The sequence below is a fragment of the Filicampus tigris genome, chromosome 3, assembly GCF_054856515.1.
Source record: "Filicampus tigris isolate MCC_2025a chromosome 3, RoL_Ftig_1.0, whole genome shotgun sequence".
Classification (NCBI taxonomy): Eukaryota; Metazoa; Chordata; class Actinopteri; order Syngnathiformes; family Syngnathidae; genus Filicampus; species Filicampus tigris.
In genome coordinates, this window is record NC_141219.1 from 12,008,177 (window position 1) to 12,029,045 (window position 20,869).

The 20,869-nt window shown below is 40.9% G+C and overlaps 1 protein-coding gene across 1 annotated transcript; it reads right to left on the reverse strand.

The window, feature by feature from the left end:
* Positions 1-1,709: 1,709 nt before the first annotated feature.
* On the reverse strand, positions 1,710-19,371 carry LOC147149928 (GPI ethanolamine phosphate transferase 2, catalytic subunit-like). The gene is made up of 13 exons (XM_086025314.1): positions 18,578-19,371; positions 18,304-18,509; positions 16,612-16,818; positions 15,796-15,984; positions 14,163-14,301; positions 12,913-13,125; positions 9,837-10,054; positions 8,553-8,837; positions 7,862-8,244; positions 6,771-6,962; positions 6,065-6,374; positions 5,726-5,889; positions 1,710-4,158 (listed from the first exon to the last, which is right to left on the reverse strand). Exons 1-13 carry the CDS (start codon positions 18,726-18,728, stop codon positions 3,960-3,962), a joined length of 2,856 nt encoding a protein of 951 aa, XP_085881440.1. The 5' UTR covers positions 18,729-19,371; the 3' UTR covers positions 1,710-3,959.
* Between the last annotated feature and the right edge of the window lie 1,498 nt (positions 19,372-20,869).

Genomic DNA, 20,869 nt, shown 5'->3' on the forward strand with positions numbered 1-20,869 from the left:
AAACTGCTGACATGCTTTGAATCAGCCTCTTGTTGCAAACAACTGGTCATGTGATATTGTGCAAACTGTTTTTTTTTTGTGTGTACAAAAACAAATGGTTAAACACACTTAGTAACTCCACTTACACAATCTAATTGGATTCAGTACAAGAAAACACATACATTCCATAAATAGCCATGCTCAATGTTGTACTTTGCAGTTATGAACAGCATATTTATTTTGTTTAAAGGAACAATTACAAAAATAATATTCTTAGATCTCTCATTAATAGTAGAAAGTAGAATTACTACTAGATACAACTCCTGTAATTGGTTTGTAATGTGAATTGTGCTGGTGCACCAGTGAACCCCAGCCTGTACGTTATTCACAATTTTATTTTATATTTCTGAAGAACTCACCATTTTTTCCCTTTCTATAATATGATGCCACAAGGTGGCAACAAGGCCCTGGCTTATAGGATATTAATAATTGCGGTCAAGGCAGTATGTTGAAGTGGTTCATCTCGACTGAGAGACTGAGATCTTTGTATGTCTGGGAGGAGCTAAGTTTGACCTGTGTTGTTAGCAGAAGTTATGTTGTCAAGTTATCTTGTTACTTGTGCATTTTTTTCTCCATCCAATTATCTGTAAGCCATTTTATATTTCTGGTTAATGTTGTATAGTGAGTTTGAGTTGGTAAAGTGTTTTGGGATCACAGTTTGTGGCATATTTATGATTTCATCTATTAATATAGGCACTTATATTTCGAGGGGGCTATTTACAGCAGGGCTTGGCTCCTACACCCGCATGTGTGTGTACAGAATGTATATATACAACTAGTCCGTCTGCAAAGAGATCCTGTGGCATTTGCAGGCTCAACAAGCAAGAGGATTCAAGATTTGTTGGCAGGACAACTTGTGGCTGCTTCACTTTTTTTGTTTCATTGTTTCATTTGTTTCATCATGACTATGTGCTTGCTCACAATGCACTGAGCATCGTACAGTTCCTAGCCGAGAAGAAAATTGCCCTGCTGGAACACCCTCACTGCTCACTTGGCTTGATTCCGTGTGACATATTTTTTCCCCCTGGGACAGTCTTTTAGACTCCAAGGGGATTACGTCAACAGGAAAAATTTTGCAGTTTGGACTGAAAATGTATCTTTTGTGACACCCTTCCAGGAACTTTTCTGATACACCTGTTGTATTATACACATACATGTGTTTTTATTTGGGCTTCTGCTACGTTTATTTGAAATACTTTGATGTTACCATTCTAGGCCTATTTTACCTCCATACCATCCCTCTCCAAGATGATCAAATATTGAAAAATTTAGTTTCTATCAGTTCTTTGTTACCTTTTTTTTTTCCTTTACACTGTCTCTATGGATATAATACCAGTCATGAGATAATCATGTAGTGTACCATGTGGTGTGCTTATAAAATTCTAACCAGAATTACACAAATTTGATTTGGAGAAAAAAAACATTTTGCATGGCTTATTTGTGAAAAGAGCGGTCCAGTAAAATGAACCATCTTTAAAAGTGGCAATCCGTTAATCCAATCTGTTTTAAAAGATAATGACAATGCATCAATTTGATCTTTGAATGGTTGAACATGGTCTTGAAAGAGAAATGTCCAAATATCTTTGAGCCTTAGTTTAAGTGAATGCAATGTTTGTCCTAACTGTAGGCCGACATTCACTGTTGGTGCTGTTGCTGAAAAAAGGTCAGACTCCCAAAAAGCGCACACTTTATTTATGGGCTCTAAAATAGTCAAGTCAGGTCTATTTTTATACAGCATCAATTTATAAGAAAAGTTAACTCATGGCACTTTGCAGTATTTGCCGTTCTAGATCCACCGTTGCCTCTTGAGTGCCTTGTGTGGGTCTCCTAATGAGGTGGCTTTGGGCAGAGGGCACCACATTTCCTGGCCTTTGATGATGGGGTGTGCCGATTTGCAGCCCCTTATCCTGCTCCCCCTTTCCCGGCTTCTTTCAAAGGTTGTGCTCTTGGCTAGTGTGGGTGGCTCTGTGTCTGTCATATTCCCAGGAGTTGTTGGACCTGGTGGTTTGAGTCTGTATGTGGATTCTCACAGTATTTCCGTAGATACTTTTAATACGTACTGTATTATCACCTCTATTGTTGTCGTATGGGTTGCCTTTTAGGCTATCTCTGTCTCCTGTAAACCACATACTGTCAAGTAATATTCTCCATAAACTTCAATGAAATGGCTAAAAGCTTGCGCTGTGTGTGTGAATGTTTGCTAGTCAAACCTCACTTGCATTTTGCTCAGCAGTCAGCGCATTCAACTTTCAACCCAAAATAATGGTGGTGTATGTTGGAAGACCAGGTGTGGCTGGACAAACTGCTTGTGGCCTTTCTTGTTTATGATCTTCAGGTTCCTTCTGTGACGATAGCCATGGCAGCAATCATGCCTTGTCACACAGATGCACGGCTTTCTAATTGCCCTTCACATGCGCGGCCAACTAAATCATCCGCAAGGAGAGATCTGGCAGTTTACCTGCCAATATCAGGCACGGACGCCAGCGAGTCTATTTGCTTCCACAATGTCATATACGGCATGCACTCTGACCACCTTGATTTTAATGCAAACGAGGGCTTGAGTTGAAGGTGTGTGTGTGCCGCACTATGTGGATTCGGTGGTTTCCCTCAGCCTCACCTGCTGTGTCCTGCCTGTCAGTCAGCTGTGAATCCACTGCCAAATTGCATAGGTGTGTACCAGGATGAGGCGCAGCAACACGTTGACTGTAACATTCGCATCAAGTTCGAATTGTTTCTATAACACGTTGACTGTAACATTCGCATCAAGTTCGAATTGTTTCTATTTTAAATAAGGGTAGGGCTGTGCACAAATCAGTGGTGATTCGAAATGATATGCAAATTTGCTGCAAAAACATCAAACGGACACTCAGAACGTTTGGATTTGCGTCAGAAAGAATCACTGTGTACTGTCACAGAGGAATGCTTGGATGGAAACGACTACGTTTACGTGCAGTCAATAACCCTACTAAAACCAAAATATTGGCAGTTTTCAGATTTTTAAAAGGCATGTAAATGTGCGCAATAACTCGAATATGTTTTTATTTGGGTTCTTAAAAGTCAGAATATCATGCCTGGATTACTCCGTTTCTAAGCCGAATGAGCGCATGTTTACGCATATCGGAATAACCCGATTGCACGTGACACTCTGCGCATGCTCAAAACCGCAAGGAATCTTGGTCTTTGTAGTACAGGTAGTGCTTGTATGCACAGTGTTTGGCGCCAACCCACTCGAAATACACAAGCAGAGGTAAACAAGCTCAGAGACGTAGCACAAAAGCACACTTTTGGATCAAGGAGGAAATCGGCTGCTTCATTCCTGCGGTAAGTGACATGAATATAATGTGTTTTATTGACGTAGCAAGTAACAAGTGCGCATGACATTTATATGCATCACAACGTCTGTGTCGCCGCTTAAATCGGGTTATTCAAATGCTGGAGTAACTCCGTCCTCTCACACAAATGTAAACGGGTTATTCCAAATCTGAATTTTGACCTTAACTCGAATATTGACTGCATGTAAACGTAGTCACTAGTCACTCAAGTCTCAGTATGTGTGACGTATGTATGTGGGGAGCGCACTTGCATTGTGTGAAAAGCGCGCTCCTTCAAGCCACCTAATGAGCATTAATAAACTCTTATAAGGAACTCAGACTGTGATGAAATGTTTGCTAAAATATAATATAAAGCTGGCTTTAATTTGCTGACCTGTGGACCAAATTCTGTTGAGTTTTCCTTTGATCTGATTGGAGACAAACTTGTTTTTGTCCAGTACAGTATGGCAGCCTTCTCCTTGGGAGTCCCTACTATCTTAGTATTCATAAAACATTTTCACATAATTTGCCTTTAATTCTCTCTGGAATGTCAGTGCAAGCTCTCTTACATGCCAAGAAACTGCCATAAGAAGTGGCAGAGGTGTGGCTTTACTCCGCAATGTTGAAGATGAGACTGACACTGGCCATGAGCAGCAGGTGCATAGCCTCGTAGAGTAATTTGGGACAGAAGACGATCCATATGAAGGGATGGTGGCGCATGAAAGTCGCCACAACAATAAAGGCCGCGGCCGACACCGACCTGAGCAGAGCCCAACAGTAACAACCGTGGCTGACTGCAACCGGACTCCTGTGGTAGAAAAACGCATCATCAGAGGGGCGAGCTCTGCCTTTTGACAAAATTAAAGACAAAAAACAAAGTGGTAACCTCATCGAATTGGAAAATAAATGCCCATGTTGCAATCTCAGGTACTATAACAAATGTACACAGTGTCAGTGTGATCAAACTAAAACTTGGACCCGAGTTCTGTGAAATACACACCGAGCATGCACTGAATCACTCCAAACATTCGGAAAATCAAGAACGTTGTTAAAATGTGCATTAAAAAAAGGAGGGCTGGTGCGTGCTCTAGGCGCTCCAACTGGGGACGGTGCACCAGTGCAGATGGAAACCGTTCAAGCATGAGCTGCTGATTGGTTTACAACATAGGCTGCCTTCGGATATTGATGGAATGAGAGCACGCTCCGCTTCTCCGAACACACACACACAGATTAGTGCATGGGCGTCAGAGTGAATTTCCGAACACGTCCAGTATCTGCAGATGACTGTGATCAGTGAATCACTATCCATGTTTTCTTTGTGAAATGATTGTTATCGTCATTGTTCCAAGCTGGATTTGTGAAATACAATATTTTGTGTAGCCAGGACTGGACTAGCAGAAAAATAATCAGCCCGACGCACGCACGCATATATAGGCCTACATGTGTGTACGAGTTCCCCTGCGCATGCACGCAACGCCCTCTATAACTGGGAAGTCATTATCATACCATCCACAGTCAGGGTTCCATTAAATAAAATGCACACATACCCAGACTCTTGCGCAACACATTCATAACACGCGCAGGGTCAAGTAAAAAGCAACACTTTGCTTATAGCGTACTTCTATCTCATGCATTTGCTAGCTAACAGCTAATCAAAACAGAGCCCACACGTTTTGCAGACTGCGATTCATGGCCCATTCATTCAAGTCATATCTAAACAGCACAATGACATAAAATCTCTCATAATTCTTCACAATTCCAATTGCTGCTTTTTACTTAGGTTTCTTTCTGCTTGTAATACAAGTGTGTTGAGCAAGGTTCTGCTTATGTATGCATTTTATTTTATGAAATCATGACAGTGGATGGTATAATAAACAATGACTTTTCAGCCACGTTGTTTTCTCGCTATCAATCAAATGGTCTATTCTGTAGTCATAGTTCAGACACATACTCCTGACCAACCCTAGCAAACACGTAGCTCTGCCACTGATGTTTAATGGGTCAGTTTCTGTCTTTATAGTAAATGGATTAATGGGCTACTCCCTCTACATTGTGAGCCTGTTTCTTGGCATAAACTAGAGGAAAATAATTATTAAATAGTGCCGCATTGGCTCCAAAGACGCTGGCTCACCGGGCATCTGCCCTGTACGTCAGATAGCCAGTGCAGCTTGCTCGATTGAGTGACAAGATACGTTTTAGTTCAAGAAATGTATAAAAAAAAAAAAAAAAAAACATGCATAACATATACTCACCAGAGCGCATTATGTTCTGATCATAAAGTAGCAGAAGGCACCCTCAGATACATCTTTAAGATACTACAGTACACAATCCCAACGGAGCCACCACACAGTATACTGTAAGTAGTTAGCACTCACCTGTTTCTCTCGGAGCTGAGGAAACAGACAAGGTGGCAAGCCCAAAGCATTGGCCCTGCATATGTATTAAGGGCTGTTAAAAAGATGGCAGGAGCTTCTACAAAGTTACCAAAACCAATAGACCAGACTGAGATGTCGATGGTTGAAATGTTGTTGGAATTCCCCTGAAAGAGCACAAAAAAGCACAATTTACCAAATATAAACAAGCAAAAAAAATGTTGTCACTGAGGCTCTCTAGGTGCTTTTCTGTAAGTTCTTCCACCGCTGTGAAAGACCATTCATCTTAAGACTTCATACTCATGACAGTCCTCTCACACAAAGAAATTCTTCATTGCTTACCTGAAAGAAAAAGAAAGCCTGACCAAACCAGTAGTGCATGATGGTGGTTTGGGCTGCACTATAGTGGAGCTTCTTCCAGATGAACTGCGCCATAAGTGTTTGGACTAGCAGGCAACCGCACAGCACTGGCAAGTTGTGGGTACGAAACAGCAGTGAAACCAACAAGACCAGGCCACTGTAAAATTCCCATAATCCCCTGTTTTTCAATTTGGCATCAGCTGAATTGATTTGGGATCGGACCATGTCCTTTATGCCAATGAAGAGGATACTTAAAACGATCACATACACGAAGCGTGCTTCGACAATGCCCCTGAAAGAGAGGATGACAAATGTGGGTCATTTGTTGGACTATAAGACGTCTTTATTTCAGTAAAGTGCAGAAAGTAACCATTTCAAGTTGTTTATTACTGTCAACACGAATACTAAATTGATTAATAGTCATTTACACAATAGCGAACCAGCACCAAGTCAATGTTCTTGTGTGTTAACGTAAACACTATTGCAAACACTATTTGACATAAAATTGTGTATTATTTTAATCAGCTTCTATGACAGCATTGTGAAAAACCGAACATCAGGAAATGGGGCATTGGGTGTTCAAGTGTGATAGCACATGGACTGAAATCCTTTTATCGGCAGCAGATAACAATATCTTTTTACACCATCATGCACAATGGCCATGGTCAGCGAGGTCATACAAACTTACTTGGACATATTCTGACCAGAGTGTTGCCAGGGAAACAAGAGATTGCCGACAGCTGCCCGGTAGCTGTAGATGCCCAAAAGTCCAAGTGCGAGAGCAACCTTGGACACCAATGAGCACTGTCTTTGAAACAGGAAGTAGATGAGAACCAAACAGAAAGTGGACAGCAAGGAGAGGACCACTTTGTGCTCAGCACTAGAAAGAGAAAAAGATACACAGATAAAAACATGCAGTTTTACTATGTCCAAATTAATATGTTTTGTTACTAGATTCATTGATTCAGTGGTGAGGTTACAGGTACTCCTGAAAATTTTGATGTGGCAGTTGAGACTGAGGAGACAGTGTAGTGTAGTTAAAAAGCGTAACAAGATGATGTGGGTGCGGACAAGGAAAGACAGGAGGAGATGACAGTAACCAGCAAATAAGAAATAAAGTGGCGTCACATATGAATATTTCAACCAGTACAGGTATACCCCAAATGTGTGATGGACCAGTCCGCCTATCCGCCTTAACAGACGAACATTTTGTAGGCGATAAACAATTGACGGGAAAATTAAAAAAAATAGTTGGACTAAGCATAGTCGGAAGCCCATTTTTTCCCGTCTATGTAAACGTTTATATCGGCACCAATGCACAACAATGGAGCTATCCCAAAAGCAGGAAAGCAGCTGGAGCTTGGAAGTGGATCTTAGCCAGCAAATCACCAAAGACAACAACAACAAGTTGTTTGACGAATACATTATTACGTACAATCTTTTGGAGCTGTTGGCTGAGAGAAGAATCTTTCGCTATGCCCGGCCTTCTCTATAGTCTGTAAGCCGTTGATGGTAAAGTGGCAATGGTAAAGTGGTATGGCAACATACTGGCCTCCCAGCTTTTTTTGGTGTTGGCAGGATGGATGGCGTTCAACAGTGGGACAAAAAGAAAGCCCAATTCGTGACGGTGCACGTCCATAAGTGGTGGAGCTATACAACAAAGCAATGGGCGGCGTTGACCTGGTAGATCAACTTGTCTGTCTGTACGTTACAGATAGTCGGTCAAAATAACACTGAAAGACATAATATTTACAATTGTGGAATACTGCTCAACCCTACCTGTTAAGCCATTGGCCCAGATCAGGAAGATGAGCCCACTGCACGCCTGTATGGTTGAGGGAGCGCAGCAGTCGACAGCAGAGCAAAACAAAGAGGGGTGTGGCTAAAGATAGCCATTTCTCAGAGCAAATTTCTTCCTTAGGGTGTTCCTTATAGGGGAGGCCATATTCCTTTTCTTCACCTGAGCCGCTCTTTTTTCTAAAGTACTTCCGACACACATCCTGAAACACTGCGAGGCAGAGGGTGGTGAGCAGGAAATACCAGGTTATATGCTCCTCCTCGATGAGGCTGCTGGATGCAAAACTGAGGACGTGACTGGCTGTGCCCGCCAGCAGCAAAACATCCAACTCTGACCATTTTCTTCTACTGATCTTCAACAGTCCCTGTGAAAGAACGAAACATTTAACTTTTAAAGAGGAAGTCAACCCAAACTTTTTTTTCCAGAATATGTTCTATACAGGCCCACTAGTCTAAACGCGGCATTCTAATTAATATGGCGTTTGTGGAATATGAGAAATCCACCCGTTTTTTGCTAACTCAAGGTTTATTTTGTCTCTTCTGTTGACTGAAGATGACATCGAAGTTGCTCAGGGCTCAGATAACGACCAATCATGGCTCAACTTGAGAAAACAGCTACTGTGCCACCCTAAGTTGCTTTTTCTTTCGATTGACTTGAGAAGACGCGACTCACCTTCCCATTTAACTTTGGTCCCAAAGGGAGTCTTCTTGTCATCATAGAGAGCAGCAAACAAGACACAGCTGAAGAAAAGGCGATAGCAGCAAACACAAGAGCCCAGGCGAGGCTGCAGAAGTAGCAGGAGCTCTCATTAGATGTGCATACCAGAACATGTACGGTCGCAAGCAGCATGCACAAGAGGTAAAAAGGCAAGGAGAGCAGGGCCGAGATGACTGGGAGGTCCACAACTGCTGAGCCACTCAGGGCTTCAGGCATGGCCAAAAATAAGACCAACAGGAGCTTGGGGGAAACAGAGTAAAAGCTTATATTAGTACAATAAAATGGTGACAGGTTACAGCAATTACATCCGTATTTGAATAAGTGTCTACTGTATGTAACGTTGTGTTTGTTATGTGTGAATGAACATTCAATTTATGTCTTACTCAAACAAAACTATGTTGTATATTCATTGGCAGTTACTGTGATGGAATGTAAAACTGCTCATCCAGTTTAAAATAAAAAATGGTTTTGTCCTCCCGGCATCATTTGTTAGTTACGTAAGCATCTAATGCAATGTTTTGTGTTTTTATACATGCCAGTGGGTAACTTGAGCTTTCAGTTGTTTGACAATTAAGAATGTCAAGAGACGTTTGAATCACATTTGTAAATAAACTCGTCATCATAGTCTTAACTTTACTTTTCCAGAAGTGTTATTTTTACTTTTAATACTAAAATTGGTGAATCATTTTTTTTTTCGGAAGGTTAAGAAACCTGAAACCAATTATAAATTGTTTGTGCATGTACAATGTTTTACGATGAGAACTGTTTGACCCTGACATATCTGTTTACAGTATTTCCTGTAATAAAAATAGTATAGTATATAGAATACAATAGTAGAATTTATGGTGCCTTTCATGTTTTTTTCAGCTCACATTGAGCAGTCACATGGTAACTGGCTAACCCCAGCTGGAGTCAGAGCTCCTGCCATCACTCACTCGGCCATGTCACAAAGGCACACATCAATAATATACTTTTGGTGACTTTTGGTTTAAAACCACTATTAACCCAGTTTTATTTGTATTATTTTTTTTTTTACAACCAGTTGCATCGTTTTGTTGTTTTGTTATGCTTTTATACTACATTTGATACTATGTCTTACAAAAAGGTGTTGTTTTTCTTAATCAAAAACATGTGGTCAGCAGACTGTGTTCAACTTCCGAGGTTTCAATCTACCATGACTTTCCCTTACATGATGCTCCTTGACAGAAATGCACTGAAAGAAAATTCCTGGGTCCTTACCTGAAGTATGAAGACCAGTCCTGCAGTCATGGAGTACACGTCGTACTTGCCCAGCTGTTTCCTAAGGGCTGAGCTCATAGAGGACAGAGCCTCCGAATACTGTTTCAGGACCTTCTTGCCCATGTAGGCCAAAACCTCTGATGTCTTTCCCTCCAGGTAGTGCTTCATCCATTTGCCGTGTGCCCTCTCTGCCAGGCAGTAGTTTTCAAATCCTGCCTCTGGATAAAAAAAAAAAAAAAAAAAAAAGCAGTATATTTTATACTACTGATTTGGAGCTGTGTTTACTGAAATTGGCATATTTTATGATGGCAATTGGAGTCATTATCTTAAAGTTGCAATATGTGCTGTCGCTGTTGTGTGCAAACAAAATCGGTTGAACCCACCAAAGTCTGGTCCAAAGTCCCGAGACCTCAGAGACCAATTGATGTTAATCCAAGACGGAGAGAAATTGTGAATTTCTTACAACATACATGTAATTTGTTCATATAAAAAATGTGACAGCTACACATTACAAATGGTAATCAAGAAGTGCATTACATAACTACAGTGTTGTGAAAAAGTTGCTGTCTTCCCAAATTCTTACTTTTTACATAGTTTTCCCCATTTTGTTTAAGCTCGTCAAAGAAATTTAACTCATTCACTGCCAGGCGTTTTCAGACCCTCTTCTACCCTAATATTTGAAAATAATTGAAAAACAATATAAATGAGTTCCTGGGATTAAATGGCTGGACTGTGAAACGACAATAAATTTGTTAATGGCAGTGAAGGAGTTAAACATCAGACAAAACAAACTCAAGTAAGCATAAAAGGTAGTTTTTAAATGGTTATTGACTCATTAAGTGGGAAAAAACTACTCAAATCTACATGGCTGTGTGTGAAAATGTACTTGTCCCCCTAATTGTTAAATCATGATTTTACTGTGGCTTATGGCATTTTTCAGTTCAATTTCACTGACCACACCCTGACTGATTACCTCCAGACCTGTTCAATCAAGAAATCACCTCATGGTAATTAAAACCTGTCTGACAAAATGAAGTACGTCAAAAGATCTCAAAAGCTGTACCAACATGCCATGATCCAATTTCATGGACAGTTGTGAAATAAAGTAATTGACATCTATCAGTCTAGAGAGGATTACAAAATCATTCCTAAAACTTTAGGACTCCTGCGAATCGCAGTGAGAGCAATTATCCACAACTTGAGAAAGCATGGAACAGTGGGCAGCCTCCAGAAATAACCCCAAGAGCACAGCAACAACTCATCCAGGAGGTCACAAAAGAATTTAGGACAATGAAGAGAGAAGTGCTGGCCTCTCTTGCCTCAGTTCCAGTCAGTGTTGTTCATCACTCAGCAATGAGGAAACGACTGAGCAAAAATGGCATCCGTGGCAGAGTTCCAAGATCAAAAGTTTAAACCTCTGCTGACCAAAAATAACTTTCGGGCTTGTCCTTTGCAAAACACATCTGAATGATTCCCAAGACTTTTCTGAGAATATCCTATTGACTGACGAGCCAGAAGTTGAACTCGATGGTGTGTGTTCCGTTACGTCTGTTATAACTGTAACACAGTATTTCAGAAAAACAACATAATACCAACAGTCAAACATAAAAATGGTAGTGGTTTGGGCCTGGTTTTCTCTTTCAGAAGCTGGATGACTTGCTGTGATTCATGGAATTCTACTCTTTACCAGAAAATCCTGAAGGAAAATGTTTGTGCCATTATAGAAGAAGGGAGAGGGGTTGAGGGTTATGCCAACCAGAGGCATTGATAGATAGGGTTGTGTATTTCCTTTGCGTGATCCTCCGAGTGTGTACGCGTGAGTCTCTGTCTTTTGTCCCAACACACACCAACACATCTTCCCGTTGTCATGGAGAAGACCCTCAGCTGGTTTACAAACAGGAACACAGGAGACTGAAGATAACGGGGGCTCCGGCATGGAATTAACATCCAGGAGAAGAGTCCCAAATATCAGTTGTTTTGGGAACAGGCCGACAACAATTTAGTCAGGCTTGAGTGCTTTCAGTGCTCTCGATGGGCATCAATTGGCTGAATTAGCGATGAATTCTTCGAGACGAGCTGTCGACTTCTCCACATTGGAATCCGATATGCAAAGTTTCTCGAAATCCTATTGAACATGCGATTGAGTTCACTCATCTCGTCAGTCCAATGCGATTGAGTTCACTCACCTCCTCAGTCCAATGCGATTGAGTTCACTCATCTCCTCTGTCTGATTGTTGATCAGCCATAACAAATCGTCAAACTTGGCTGGCAAATTTCCCATTTCCAATAAAGCTGCCCGCATCTTTTAGTTTAATCAATTGTGTTGAGAGACCAGTAGACCAATTTCATGGGCCCTATTTTTGTAGACTGGTGCCAGTGCGCTCACTGCAAAAATGGGTGTAACTTCATTTTCATGCCAGTGCAAATCTAGTCTAGTGTGTTTGGGGCCGTGTTGTGCTCATCTGGGCGTGCCAGCACGGAAGCAGCCTCGCCCTATGGGACCTGATAATTTGGTGACAGAATGTAGTCTGCGCTTGGCGTAAGCGTAAAAGGGGGCCCATCGTTATTTTTGTGCAGAGGCAATGGTTTAGTTCGGCATGTTTGTGTATTTGCTAAGTGCGCTACGCCTAACTGGGTGTTTCTGAAGACGGATGACAAATAAGAGAAGCTCAATTTCTAGTAAAATGCCCAGCTCTGTGAATGAGTGGTCTTAATTTGTCAAAATAAAGGGACCAAACTAGTGCGGCGTCTTTGTGTTTACCTACCAGGTTTTCTGATAGATTTGTTACTACCCTTACTTTTCAGGAAAATGTGGCAAATTTTTCTAACTTAGAGGTTTCCCTCATTCATGGCCTGATTTTAATAGCTAGTAGCTTTAAATAGCGGGCACTAAATTGTGTTCATTCCAACAGTTACAAGAGACTTGATTTGTATATAGATAATTAAATAGACAATTGGTATATGGATAATTAAATAGACAATTTTGATAATATGCCTTGTAAAATTGGTCTAGTTAAACATGAAAGAAAATATTTATGTTGCCCATCAAATTTAAGCCACTTGACTTCTAATTTACCTTTCCCATAGTCAGGAAAGTTGTCTTTGAGCAGGCTGCTTAGCTGGTGGCCATTGAGCTGTAGAAAGCGCAGCTGGTCTCGAAGTGAGGCTCCTTCAAAAATGGCTGGGATGACATGACCCACGCACTTTTGAGAGATGGGCAGGCCCAGAGAGAGGGCCAATGTTGGAGTCAGGTCAACCTGCTCAACTTCATCAGGCTTCTTCATCCCCACTGAAATGACAGGACAAAATACACAAACATATCATCGGCATCATACATAAAAATGTGAGTCTGTTTTTTCAAAATGTGAAGTGTTTGCAGACATTTTAATAGACTTGCTTGTCTCATGGATGAAAGAACGACACACAATAATATTGTGCGCTGGAACACCGTCAGACTTCCCGAGGTTAACTCCTCAACATAGGCAATCGATCCATTTTGTAGTGACTGTTATGAGCTTGCATGCTTATTACATGACATCCCACCAGAGAATATATATTTAAAGTCACAATGCTAATTACGATGCATGTTTGTTGCTGCCACCTGGATAAAGTCAAATGTGTTTGACTTGAATTCATTAATCAATCGCACCATGTCAGCAGACATTTTCCCAGTGAATAAATCATTCTTGCATTACGCACGGATGTACGGAGTAGCACCATTCTGAAAGAACATTCTCTGCTGAATCCTTCCCTTGACTGTTCCTGCACTTTATAGCTACAGTATATCTTTTTAACCCACAGAGAGAAGTAAATGGTGGATATGAGTTCATATGCATACACTTCCTCACTTACAACAAGTGACACTATGAGCTTGACAAAATGTTTGAAAGTATAGCTTTCTGGAAATTGTTGCAAGACATAAGGATAAAATAAAAAACCAGCCATTCGCGGTGGCAGGTAGTATTAGTGCAAGTCCCTTCACCATGATTAGGCCTGGGGCCAACTTTAAGAATGGTGTGGATACAGTAGCATTGCCTTAACTTTTGCAGGCCCGGGATTTGTTCTTTGTGAGAAAAGGCTGGTACAAAAGCCTTTTTTTGTAAAAAAAACAGCGTTAGAGTGACTAATACGTCTGAATTAAAATATTCAATTATTGTTCTAATCAAATATTGTGTGGACGCTTTGCTCTTGACACACGCCATGTTATCATTATACTCTCCGCTACTCATGAGGGATTACTTTCTTTGGGAGCAAACTTTTGAGGTAAAATATCTACACATTCAGCAATAGCGGATATCAGCACTAAATATGATCTGATCTGTTTACCTTTTCTCTTGAAAGCAGGGCTTATGAGCACCAGGGGCGTATTGACTTCTGCTTCTGAGGAACCTCCGTGGCTACCGGACTCTGACATTCCATGGTCCCCACACAGAACCAGCAGATAGGGCGAAGATCCTCCTGCCTGCTGCAATGATGGAAAACACAAATTTCATAGATAAATAGTTAGATAGATAAAACACAAACAATGACGATCCTTCCCCTGACAACATCCATAATCAATTAAGAACCAATCTGAAATCTGTGTTTTTTTCTCTTTTCATTATGAAGTGTACATATTTGCATTAAGCTAAACTAATCTTCTCACGTACTGTAACCAGCAGTTGAAACTTCCATATTTATTTTGACCGTGGCAGGATGAACATGAGAAATTCTGTTCCCAAAGCTGCCAAGATTTTACCAAACTGACTTCCCACCTCATCTGTCTTTGGACTGGTGATCCGTGGGATAAAGTCACCCTACAAAATGTAGACTATGAACTGGTTGTAGCGAGTGCCCTTGAGAATCTATTCTCCCGAATGAATGACACATTTGTGTGATCAATATTTGATTTACAATGGATTCCGTAAACTCCAATGCCCCTGGAGTCTTACCGAAGCAAGTCTGTTGTTCTACAATGACATTTGAACAATTAAAACAGGTTGCCTTGATGAGAACTGGTGAGAGCAAACAAGGGACAGACCAAACAGGAACTTCACATTTCCACTGACCAATTTCTAGAGCAAAATGTAGAGCATTGCAGTATTTTCAACAATGCTCCCTCAATAAACTTCACTATGCTCAGTTTGCTTTCATTTTCGACTGCCCATCAACACAGGAACATACAACAGTTGGGCTTCAGTTTACCTTGTCCATCATGACTCCCCCTTCAAGCATGAGTACAAACTAACCACTTAGTGGTTCTTCGGCAACAGCCCCTTGTACCTTGGATGAGAAATGTGACCTTTTGCCCAGAGACCATTTTTGTCTTCAATGATATTTTAAAAACATCTGTCATCAATTTCTTGCAAAAGTGTTTTGCTGTCCACATCTCAGAAACCACCGTTATAGCACTTAAAGGGAAGTCAACCCAAACATATTTTTTTCCAGAATATGTTCTATGCAGTCCCATTAGTTGAGACAAGGCATTCTGATTAATATTGCATTTGTGGAATATTTGTTAAGCAGCAAAATGCACCCACTTTTAGCCATTCAGGGGGCGTGTGACAAAATGGCCGCCCCCGCAGATGGCTAAAAAAGGGTGGATTAACTCTTATTCCACAAACGTAATATTTATCAGAATGCCTTGTTTCAAAAAGTGGGCATACATAGAACATATTCTTGAAAAAAATATGTTTGGGTTGACTTCGCCTTTAATTTGAAGTTGACAACTTTCTAATTCCTTCTTTTTAACTTCTGTTGCTAACTGGAGTTAGATAATCCGGCTACGAAACTACAATAGATCTCCTTTGTGAGAGCCGCCCTGTGACATGTGACATCCCTTGGACACGCCTTCTTAGCCACAGTCTCTTATTGGCTAATGTTGTCATACCGTGACAGCTTTTACAATAATTAATTAAACTCGACAATGATGTTTGACAAGAAGGAGGTTTGGTATCACTTACCATTTGGTGTCATTTACCTTTGAATTGAGGGCATTGTGGATCTTCTTCAGAACATCGTCCATCTCCAACAATTTGGCATTCAGTTTAGAACTGTGAGGTCCCCAGATATGACCAATGTGGTCAATGCCAAGGTAGTGGAGGATCATAATGTCCCAGTCATCCCTCTTGAGCGCGCTATCCAAGTGGCGAGTCACATTGTTGTCAGCCTGCATGATATAAAGACAAAAGACAAAACAACAAAGCAGTACATAGTTAACAAAACACGTATAAAAAAATCTTAATACCCCAACTTTATTTTATATAGAGGTTATGTGTTACAATATTATACAATACAATAAAATACAACGTTATCATTCATTTACTGCATTGAATGCATCTTTGTTCAGCCATTTATGCCAGCGATGAACAGTGACAGGCAGAACAATCAAATTTTCTTCCACTAGATTGAAAAAGGCACATATATTTTGGACATTTTTGTATATGTATATTTTTGACATTTGGTGTATTTCGACTGTTATTGGCTGCTATGTACATTTAATGACGTTAGGAGCGAGGGCATAAATGGCTATCAACTAATGACTTATTTTTATACACTTCAAGTACAATTTGAACTTCTGGGCTGCTGGGAAATATAGTTAGATACTTTGAAGCAGGGTATTTTTTGGGAGAAATCTCAAAATCAAAATTTTTGCCCACTCGATCTGTTCTTTTCAATTACGCGAAAATAACTTTTGCGACATTCGGACCCTTTTTCCTGAGAGGGTCGCAAATGTTATGATCACACATCTTTGCCTAATTTAGCTAATTATTAGTGACAATTCTGACAAACTTACCTCAGTGAAGTCAGACAAAAAGGAGGATGCACCATCATACTCCATGAATTGTTCAGGGAAGAGGCGCAACCATGTGTCATCTCCATAAAAGATCATTTTTTTCCCTGCTGTGTTGGCTTGCCAAATAAGATTGTCTTCAAATACGGCTGGGGAATTCAGATTCATCAGCACATCAATGTAGCCCGGGATATTGCCAGTGGTAAGAGCCTGGGGATGGATATGTTTTTTGTCATTCTCTTCAGAAAAATAACAGTGTTTAAAGATGCTGTACAATTAGTTGCATCATGTAAATGCAACTACTTGGGAGGGACTAGTCATTTGGAAAAGTGGAAATGTTTCATTTACATTAATGATGCATGGCGAAACAGACTGCTTTAAAAAAACATCTCATTTCTGTGGTCGACAGTCGGAATTACTCTTGGGGCCCTATTTGTATGCCCAGCGCCAGTCTAGCCCAGAGTGCCGTCTAACTGGGTGGAGTTTTCTTTCTTTTGGTATTTTTGCAGATGCTCACACTAAGAAACTGGCGTTTTTGCTGTGTCAACCCGTCCGCCTTGCTTGGAATGGAAGCGGCTCAATTCATTCCTTTTATATTTGGCTCGGGGGAGGCAAGGGTCTGTATGGCTGGAGTCCATGCAGCAGATTGACAGTACATTTGTAAGGCTGTGACTACATCTCCACTTGCAGATGATGTAAAGTTGTCCGGGGCGATCACAGATCACTGCTGGGAAGTGGGTACTTGGAGGCCAAAGTAGAAGGTTACGGAGTATAATAATAATAATTATAATTAAAAGCTATGAAAACAAATACTGGTATTCAAAAATTGAATTGTGAACTTGATTAATACAAAGGTTTCAATCAAGGTCATAACTGAAATATACCAGTAGGCTAATCTTTTGTATATGTCCGACTCCAGTCATGAACCTCACCACGTCACAGCTAGTAAAAAGTTACATGAATTTGTATTCCAATTTTTTCCGAATAGTACAGAGACATACCAAGGTCCCACATAGAACTTACAATATTGGGTAAGAGTCAGGAAATGTTTACTCACTTGCGTGCTACTCACTAGCTACTCTGTAAACAAATACAGTGCAGCTCATCTCATCGGTTAACATTGGCGTTATGTCAAGCTCTTTTGAAACTGCATTTAAAAATTCAACGTACTCTAGATATATTTTCAAAGGCTATTTTTAAGCAACATTTATTGTTCTTAAAGTGAAAGTCAACTCACACATATTTATTTCAAGAATATGTTCTATGCAGGCCCACTAGTTGAAACAAGACATTCTGATAAACATTACGTTTGTGGAATAAGACTTAATCCAACCGTTTTTAGCCATCTCTTGGGGCGGCCATTTTGTCACTTCTGTCGACTGAAAATGACATCCCAGTTGCTCAGGGCTTAGGAAACGACCAATCACAGCTCACCTGTTTTCTGAAGCTGAGCCATGAGCATCTGCAATGTCATTTTCAGTCGACAGATGTGACAAAATGGCTGCTTAACTCATATTCCACATTAATCAGAATGCCGTGTTTCATCTAGTGGGCCTGCATAGAACATATTCTTGAGAAGAAAATATGTTTGGGTTGACTTCCTCTTTAAATACTAAGAAAAAAAAAAGGGTCACGGCTTAGGAAGAAGAGGAAGATGAAGGTTGACCACAGTTGAGAACCACTGTTATAACTTACCTTGAGCCTGGGCATGGTGACAGTTGGGGCTCTAGCTTTAGCCACAAAGCTAAGTGTTGAGCCTCTCTCCACCAGGTGTCTCGTGTAGGGCATGTTCACGTGACCATTGGCTCCGAATACAAAGTCCGCCCGCATGGCATCGATTAACATGATTATTACCCTTTTGAACAATGGCTGCGGGATGTAAGACGAATTGAACGATCCCCCTGTATTCCAAGCAACATATGAATGAGTTTCAGCAGTTTTTTGATGGGAACAAGCCATGTGAACTTACCTGAGAGAGGCTCTGGAGGTAGATCTGTGAGCTTGCTCTTGGATGACGAAGACTGGACATGTTTAGGGAAAAAACCCCTCAGGAAGAGGACAAGGCCCAAAACTTGAAATACTAAAATTAATGTGGCAAACGCGGATGAACGGACTTTCATTTTTATTTTTATTTTTCTTTATGATGGAACGCTTTAACGCAATTTTAGATTGAGTTCCTCTGTGCTCTCAAATAGTTAAAATGGTTCCTTTTATCCTTTGTTGCTCTATAATAAAATTCTTACTACTTCCACACAGATGAGGCGTGTCGTCATTATAGCAAATATACAAGTATTATCAGTTTGTTGATCCTGGAAATAGTCAGACCCCATCTGCTGTGGATAAATAAAGATTATAAAGCAAGTAGCTAGCACAGAGTCTAAACGGATACAGCTCTGAGCAACAATCTAACACCCTCGTAAGGATGACACACTCACTGAGGCTGTTCACGTCACTTTTTTTTCCCACGAGCGGAAGCAGAATGCACATTTATTCGAGAGCTGCTACCGGCCACAGCTCTCGCCCAGTCATTGCACACACTGACTGCCTCACTTTAGCCAAGTTTAAAGCTTACATCTCTGCTGCAATGTTCCTTTGTTGTATAATCTTTAAAGACATAACAGCCACACTTGTAGGTAAGCAACAGTAGCAAATGCGCATAAAGAGCAATGTTTACTTTGATTCTTTACAACTTATTGTACATAGTTTTTTATGTTAATTTATTGGCTTTATTTATGTTTCATATTATTTATCCATCCATCCATCCATTATCGATACCGCTTCTCCTCACAAGGGTCGCGGGGCGTGCTGGAGCCTATCCCAGCTGTCTTCGGGCAGTAGGCGGGGCACACCCTGAATTGGTTGCCAGCCAATCACTGGGCACACAGAGACAAACATCTGCACTCACAATCACACCTAGGGGCAATTTAGAGAGTCCAATCAACTTACCATGCATGTTTTTTGGAATGTGGGAGGAAACCGTAGTACCCGGAGAAAACCCACGCAGGCACGGGGAGAACATGCAAACTCCACACAGGCAGGCCGGGGCCGGGATCGAACCCACGACCTGTGAACTGTGAGGCGGACGTGCTAACCAGTCGCCCACCGTGCCGCCTCTCATATTATTTATATCTATATTTATTAATACGTGTATCACAGCCTTTTGTTGTTCTTTTATTTATTGTATTGTTTGTAAAGTGCTTTGTTATAGCTGTAGCTGTTATGAAATGCGCAATATAAATAAAATTGTATTGTATTGTATTATTTAAAAAGAGCGCTTCAAAGCATGCTGAGAGGTGTGTGGTGTCATCATCACTAAAATATAACATTCTGGCGAGCACATTTGGACTGCAGCGTTTGCTCTGGCAAAATATTGAGTGGTTCTCTTTTTTTTATTTATTGAATGAGCATTTTTTAGCTCTAAATTGCCCCTAGGTGTGATTGTGAGTGCAGATGTTTGTCTTTGTGTGCCCTGCGATTGGCTGGCCACCAATTCAGGGTGTCCCCCGCCTACAGCCCGAAGACAGCTGGGATAGGCTCCAGAACGCCCCGCGATCCTTGTGAGGATAAGCGGTATCGATAATGGATGGATGGATGAATTGATTTTGTGAATTTGTGAAAATACAATAAAAAAGGAAATAAATTAATCTCTCATTTATGTTGTAGGTTGCACCCCAGCCCACCCCACACAAAGTTATCAATATATTATTTATATACAGCTTCATGCAAACAATCTTCAACAATAAGTAGGCCGCTATAGACCTATATGTGCGGTGCCGGTATCATTTCTGCCCACTTGGAATCTGCGTCCCATCCACAGTTTCTCCACGGCATCTTTTCTCATGATCATGGGTGACTGACTGACTGGCTGAGGAAATTGCAGTTCGTTTCACTAGATGGCAATATTGTCTTACGAACCACTGGAGTCACAGCCTCCCCGCTGGCTTTTCAGTTCAAAGGTGTCCCAGTATTGATATAGTAACGAGGGGACAATTATTTGTCTTAGAAATATTTATTTACATGCACAATAGACACTGACAAGCAGATTTCCCTCCTGACAGTGCAGAGACACCCTGATTTGCTCAAAGGAAATCCACATGTTTGTGTTGTTCAGCCTCATTCAGGGTACACTGGCCATAACCTACTGTAAAATGAAACATGCCAGATCCTTTTAGACGTTCCACATTTACACTTAGTTCCCCTCTATGTAATCTAAATAAATACTCAAAATAGAAAGCAAGTGATTTGTGCGCCGTTAGTAGAG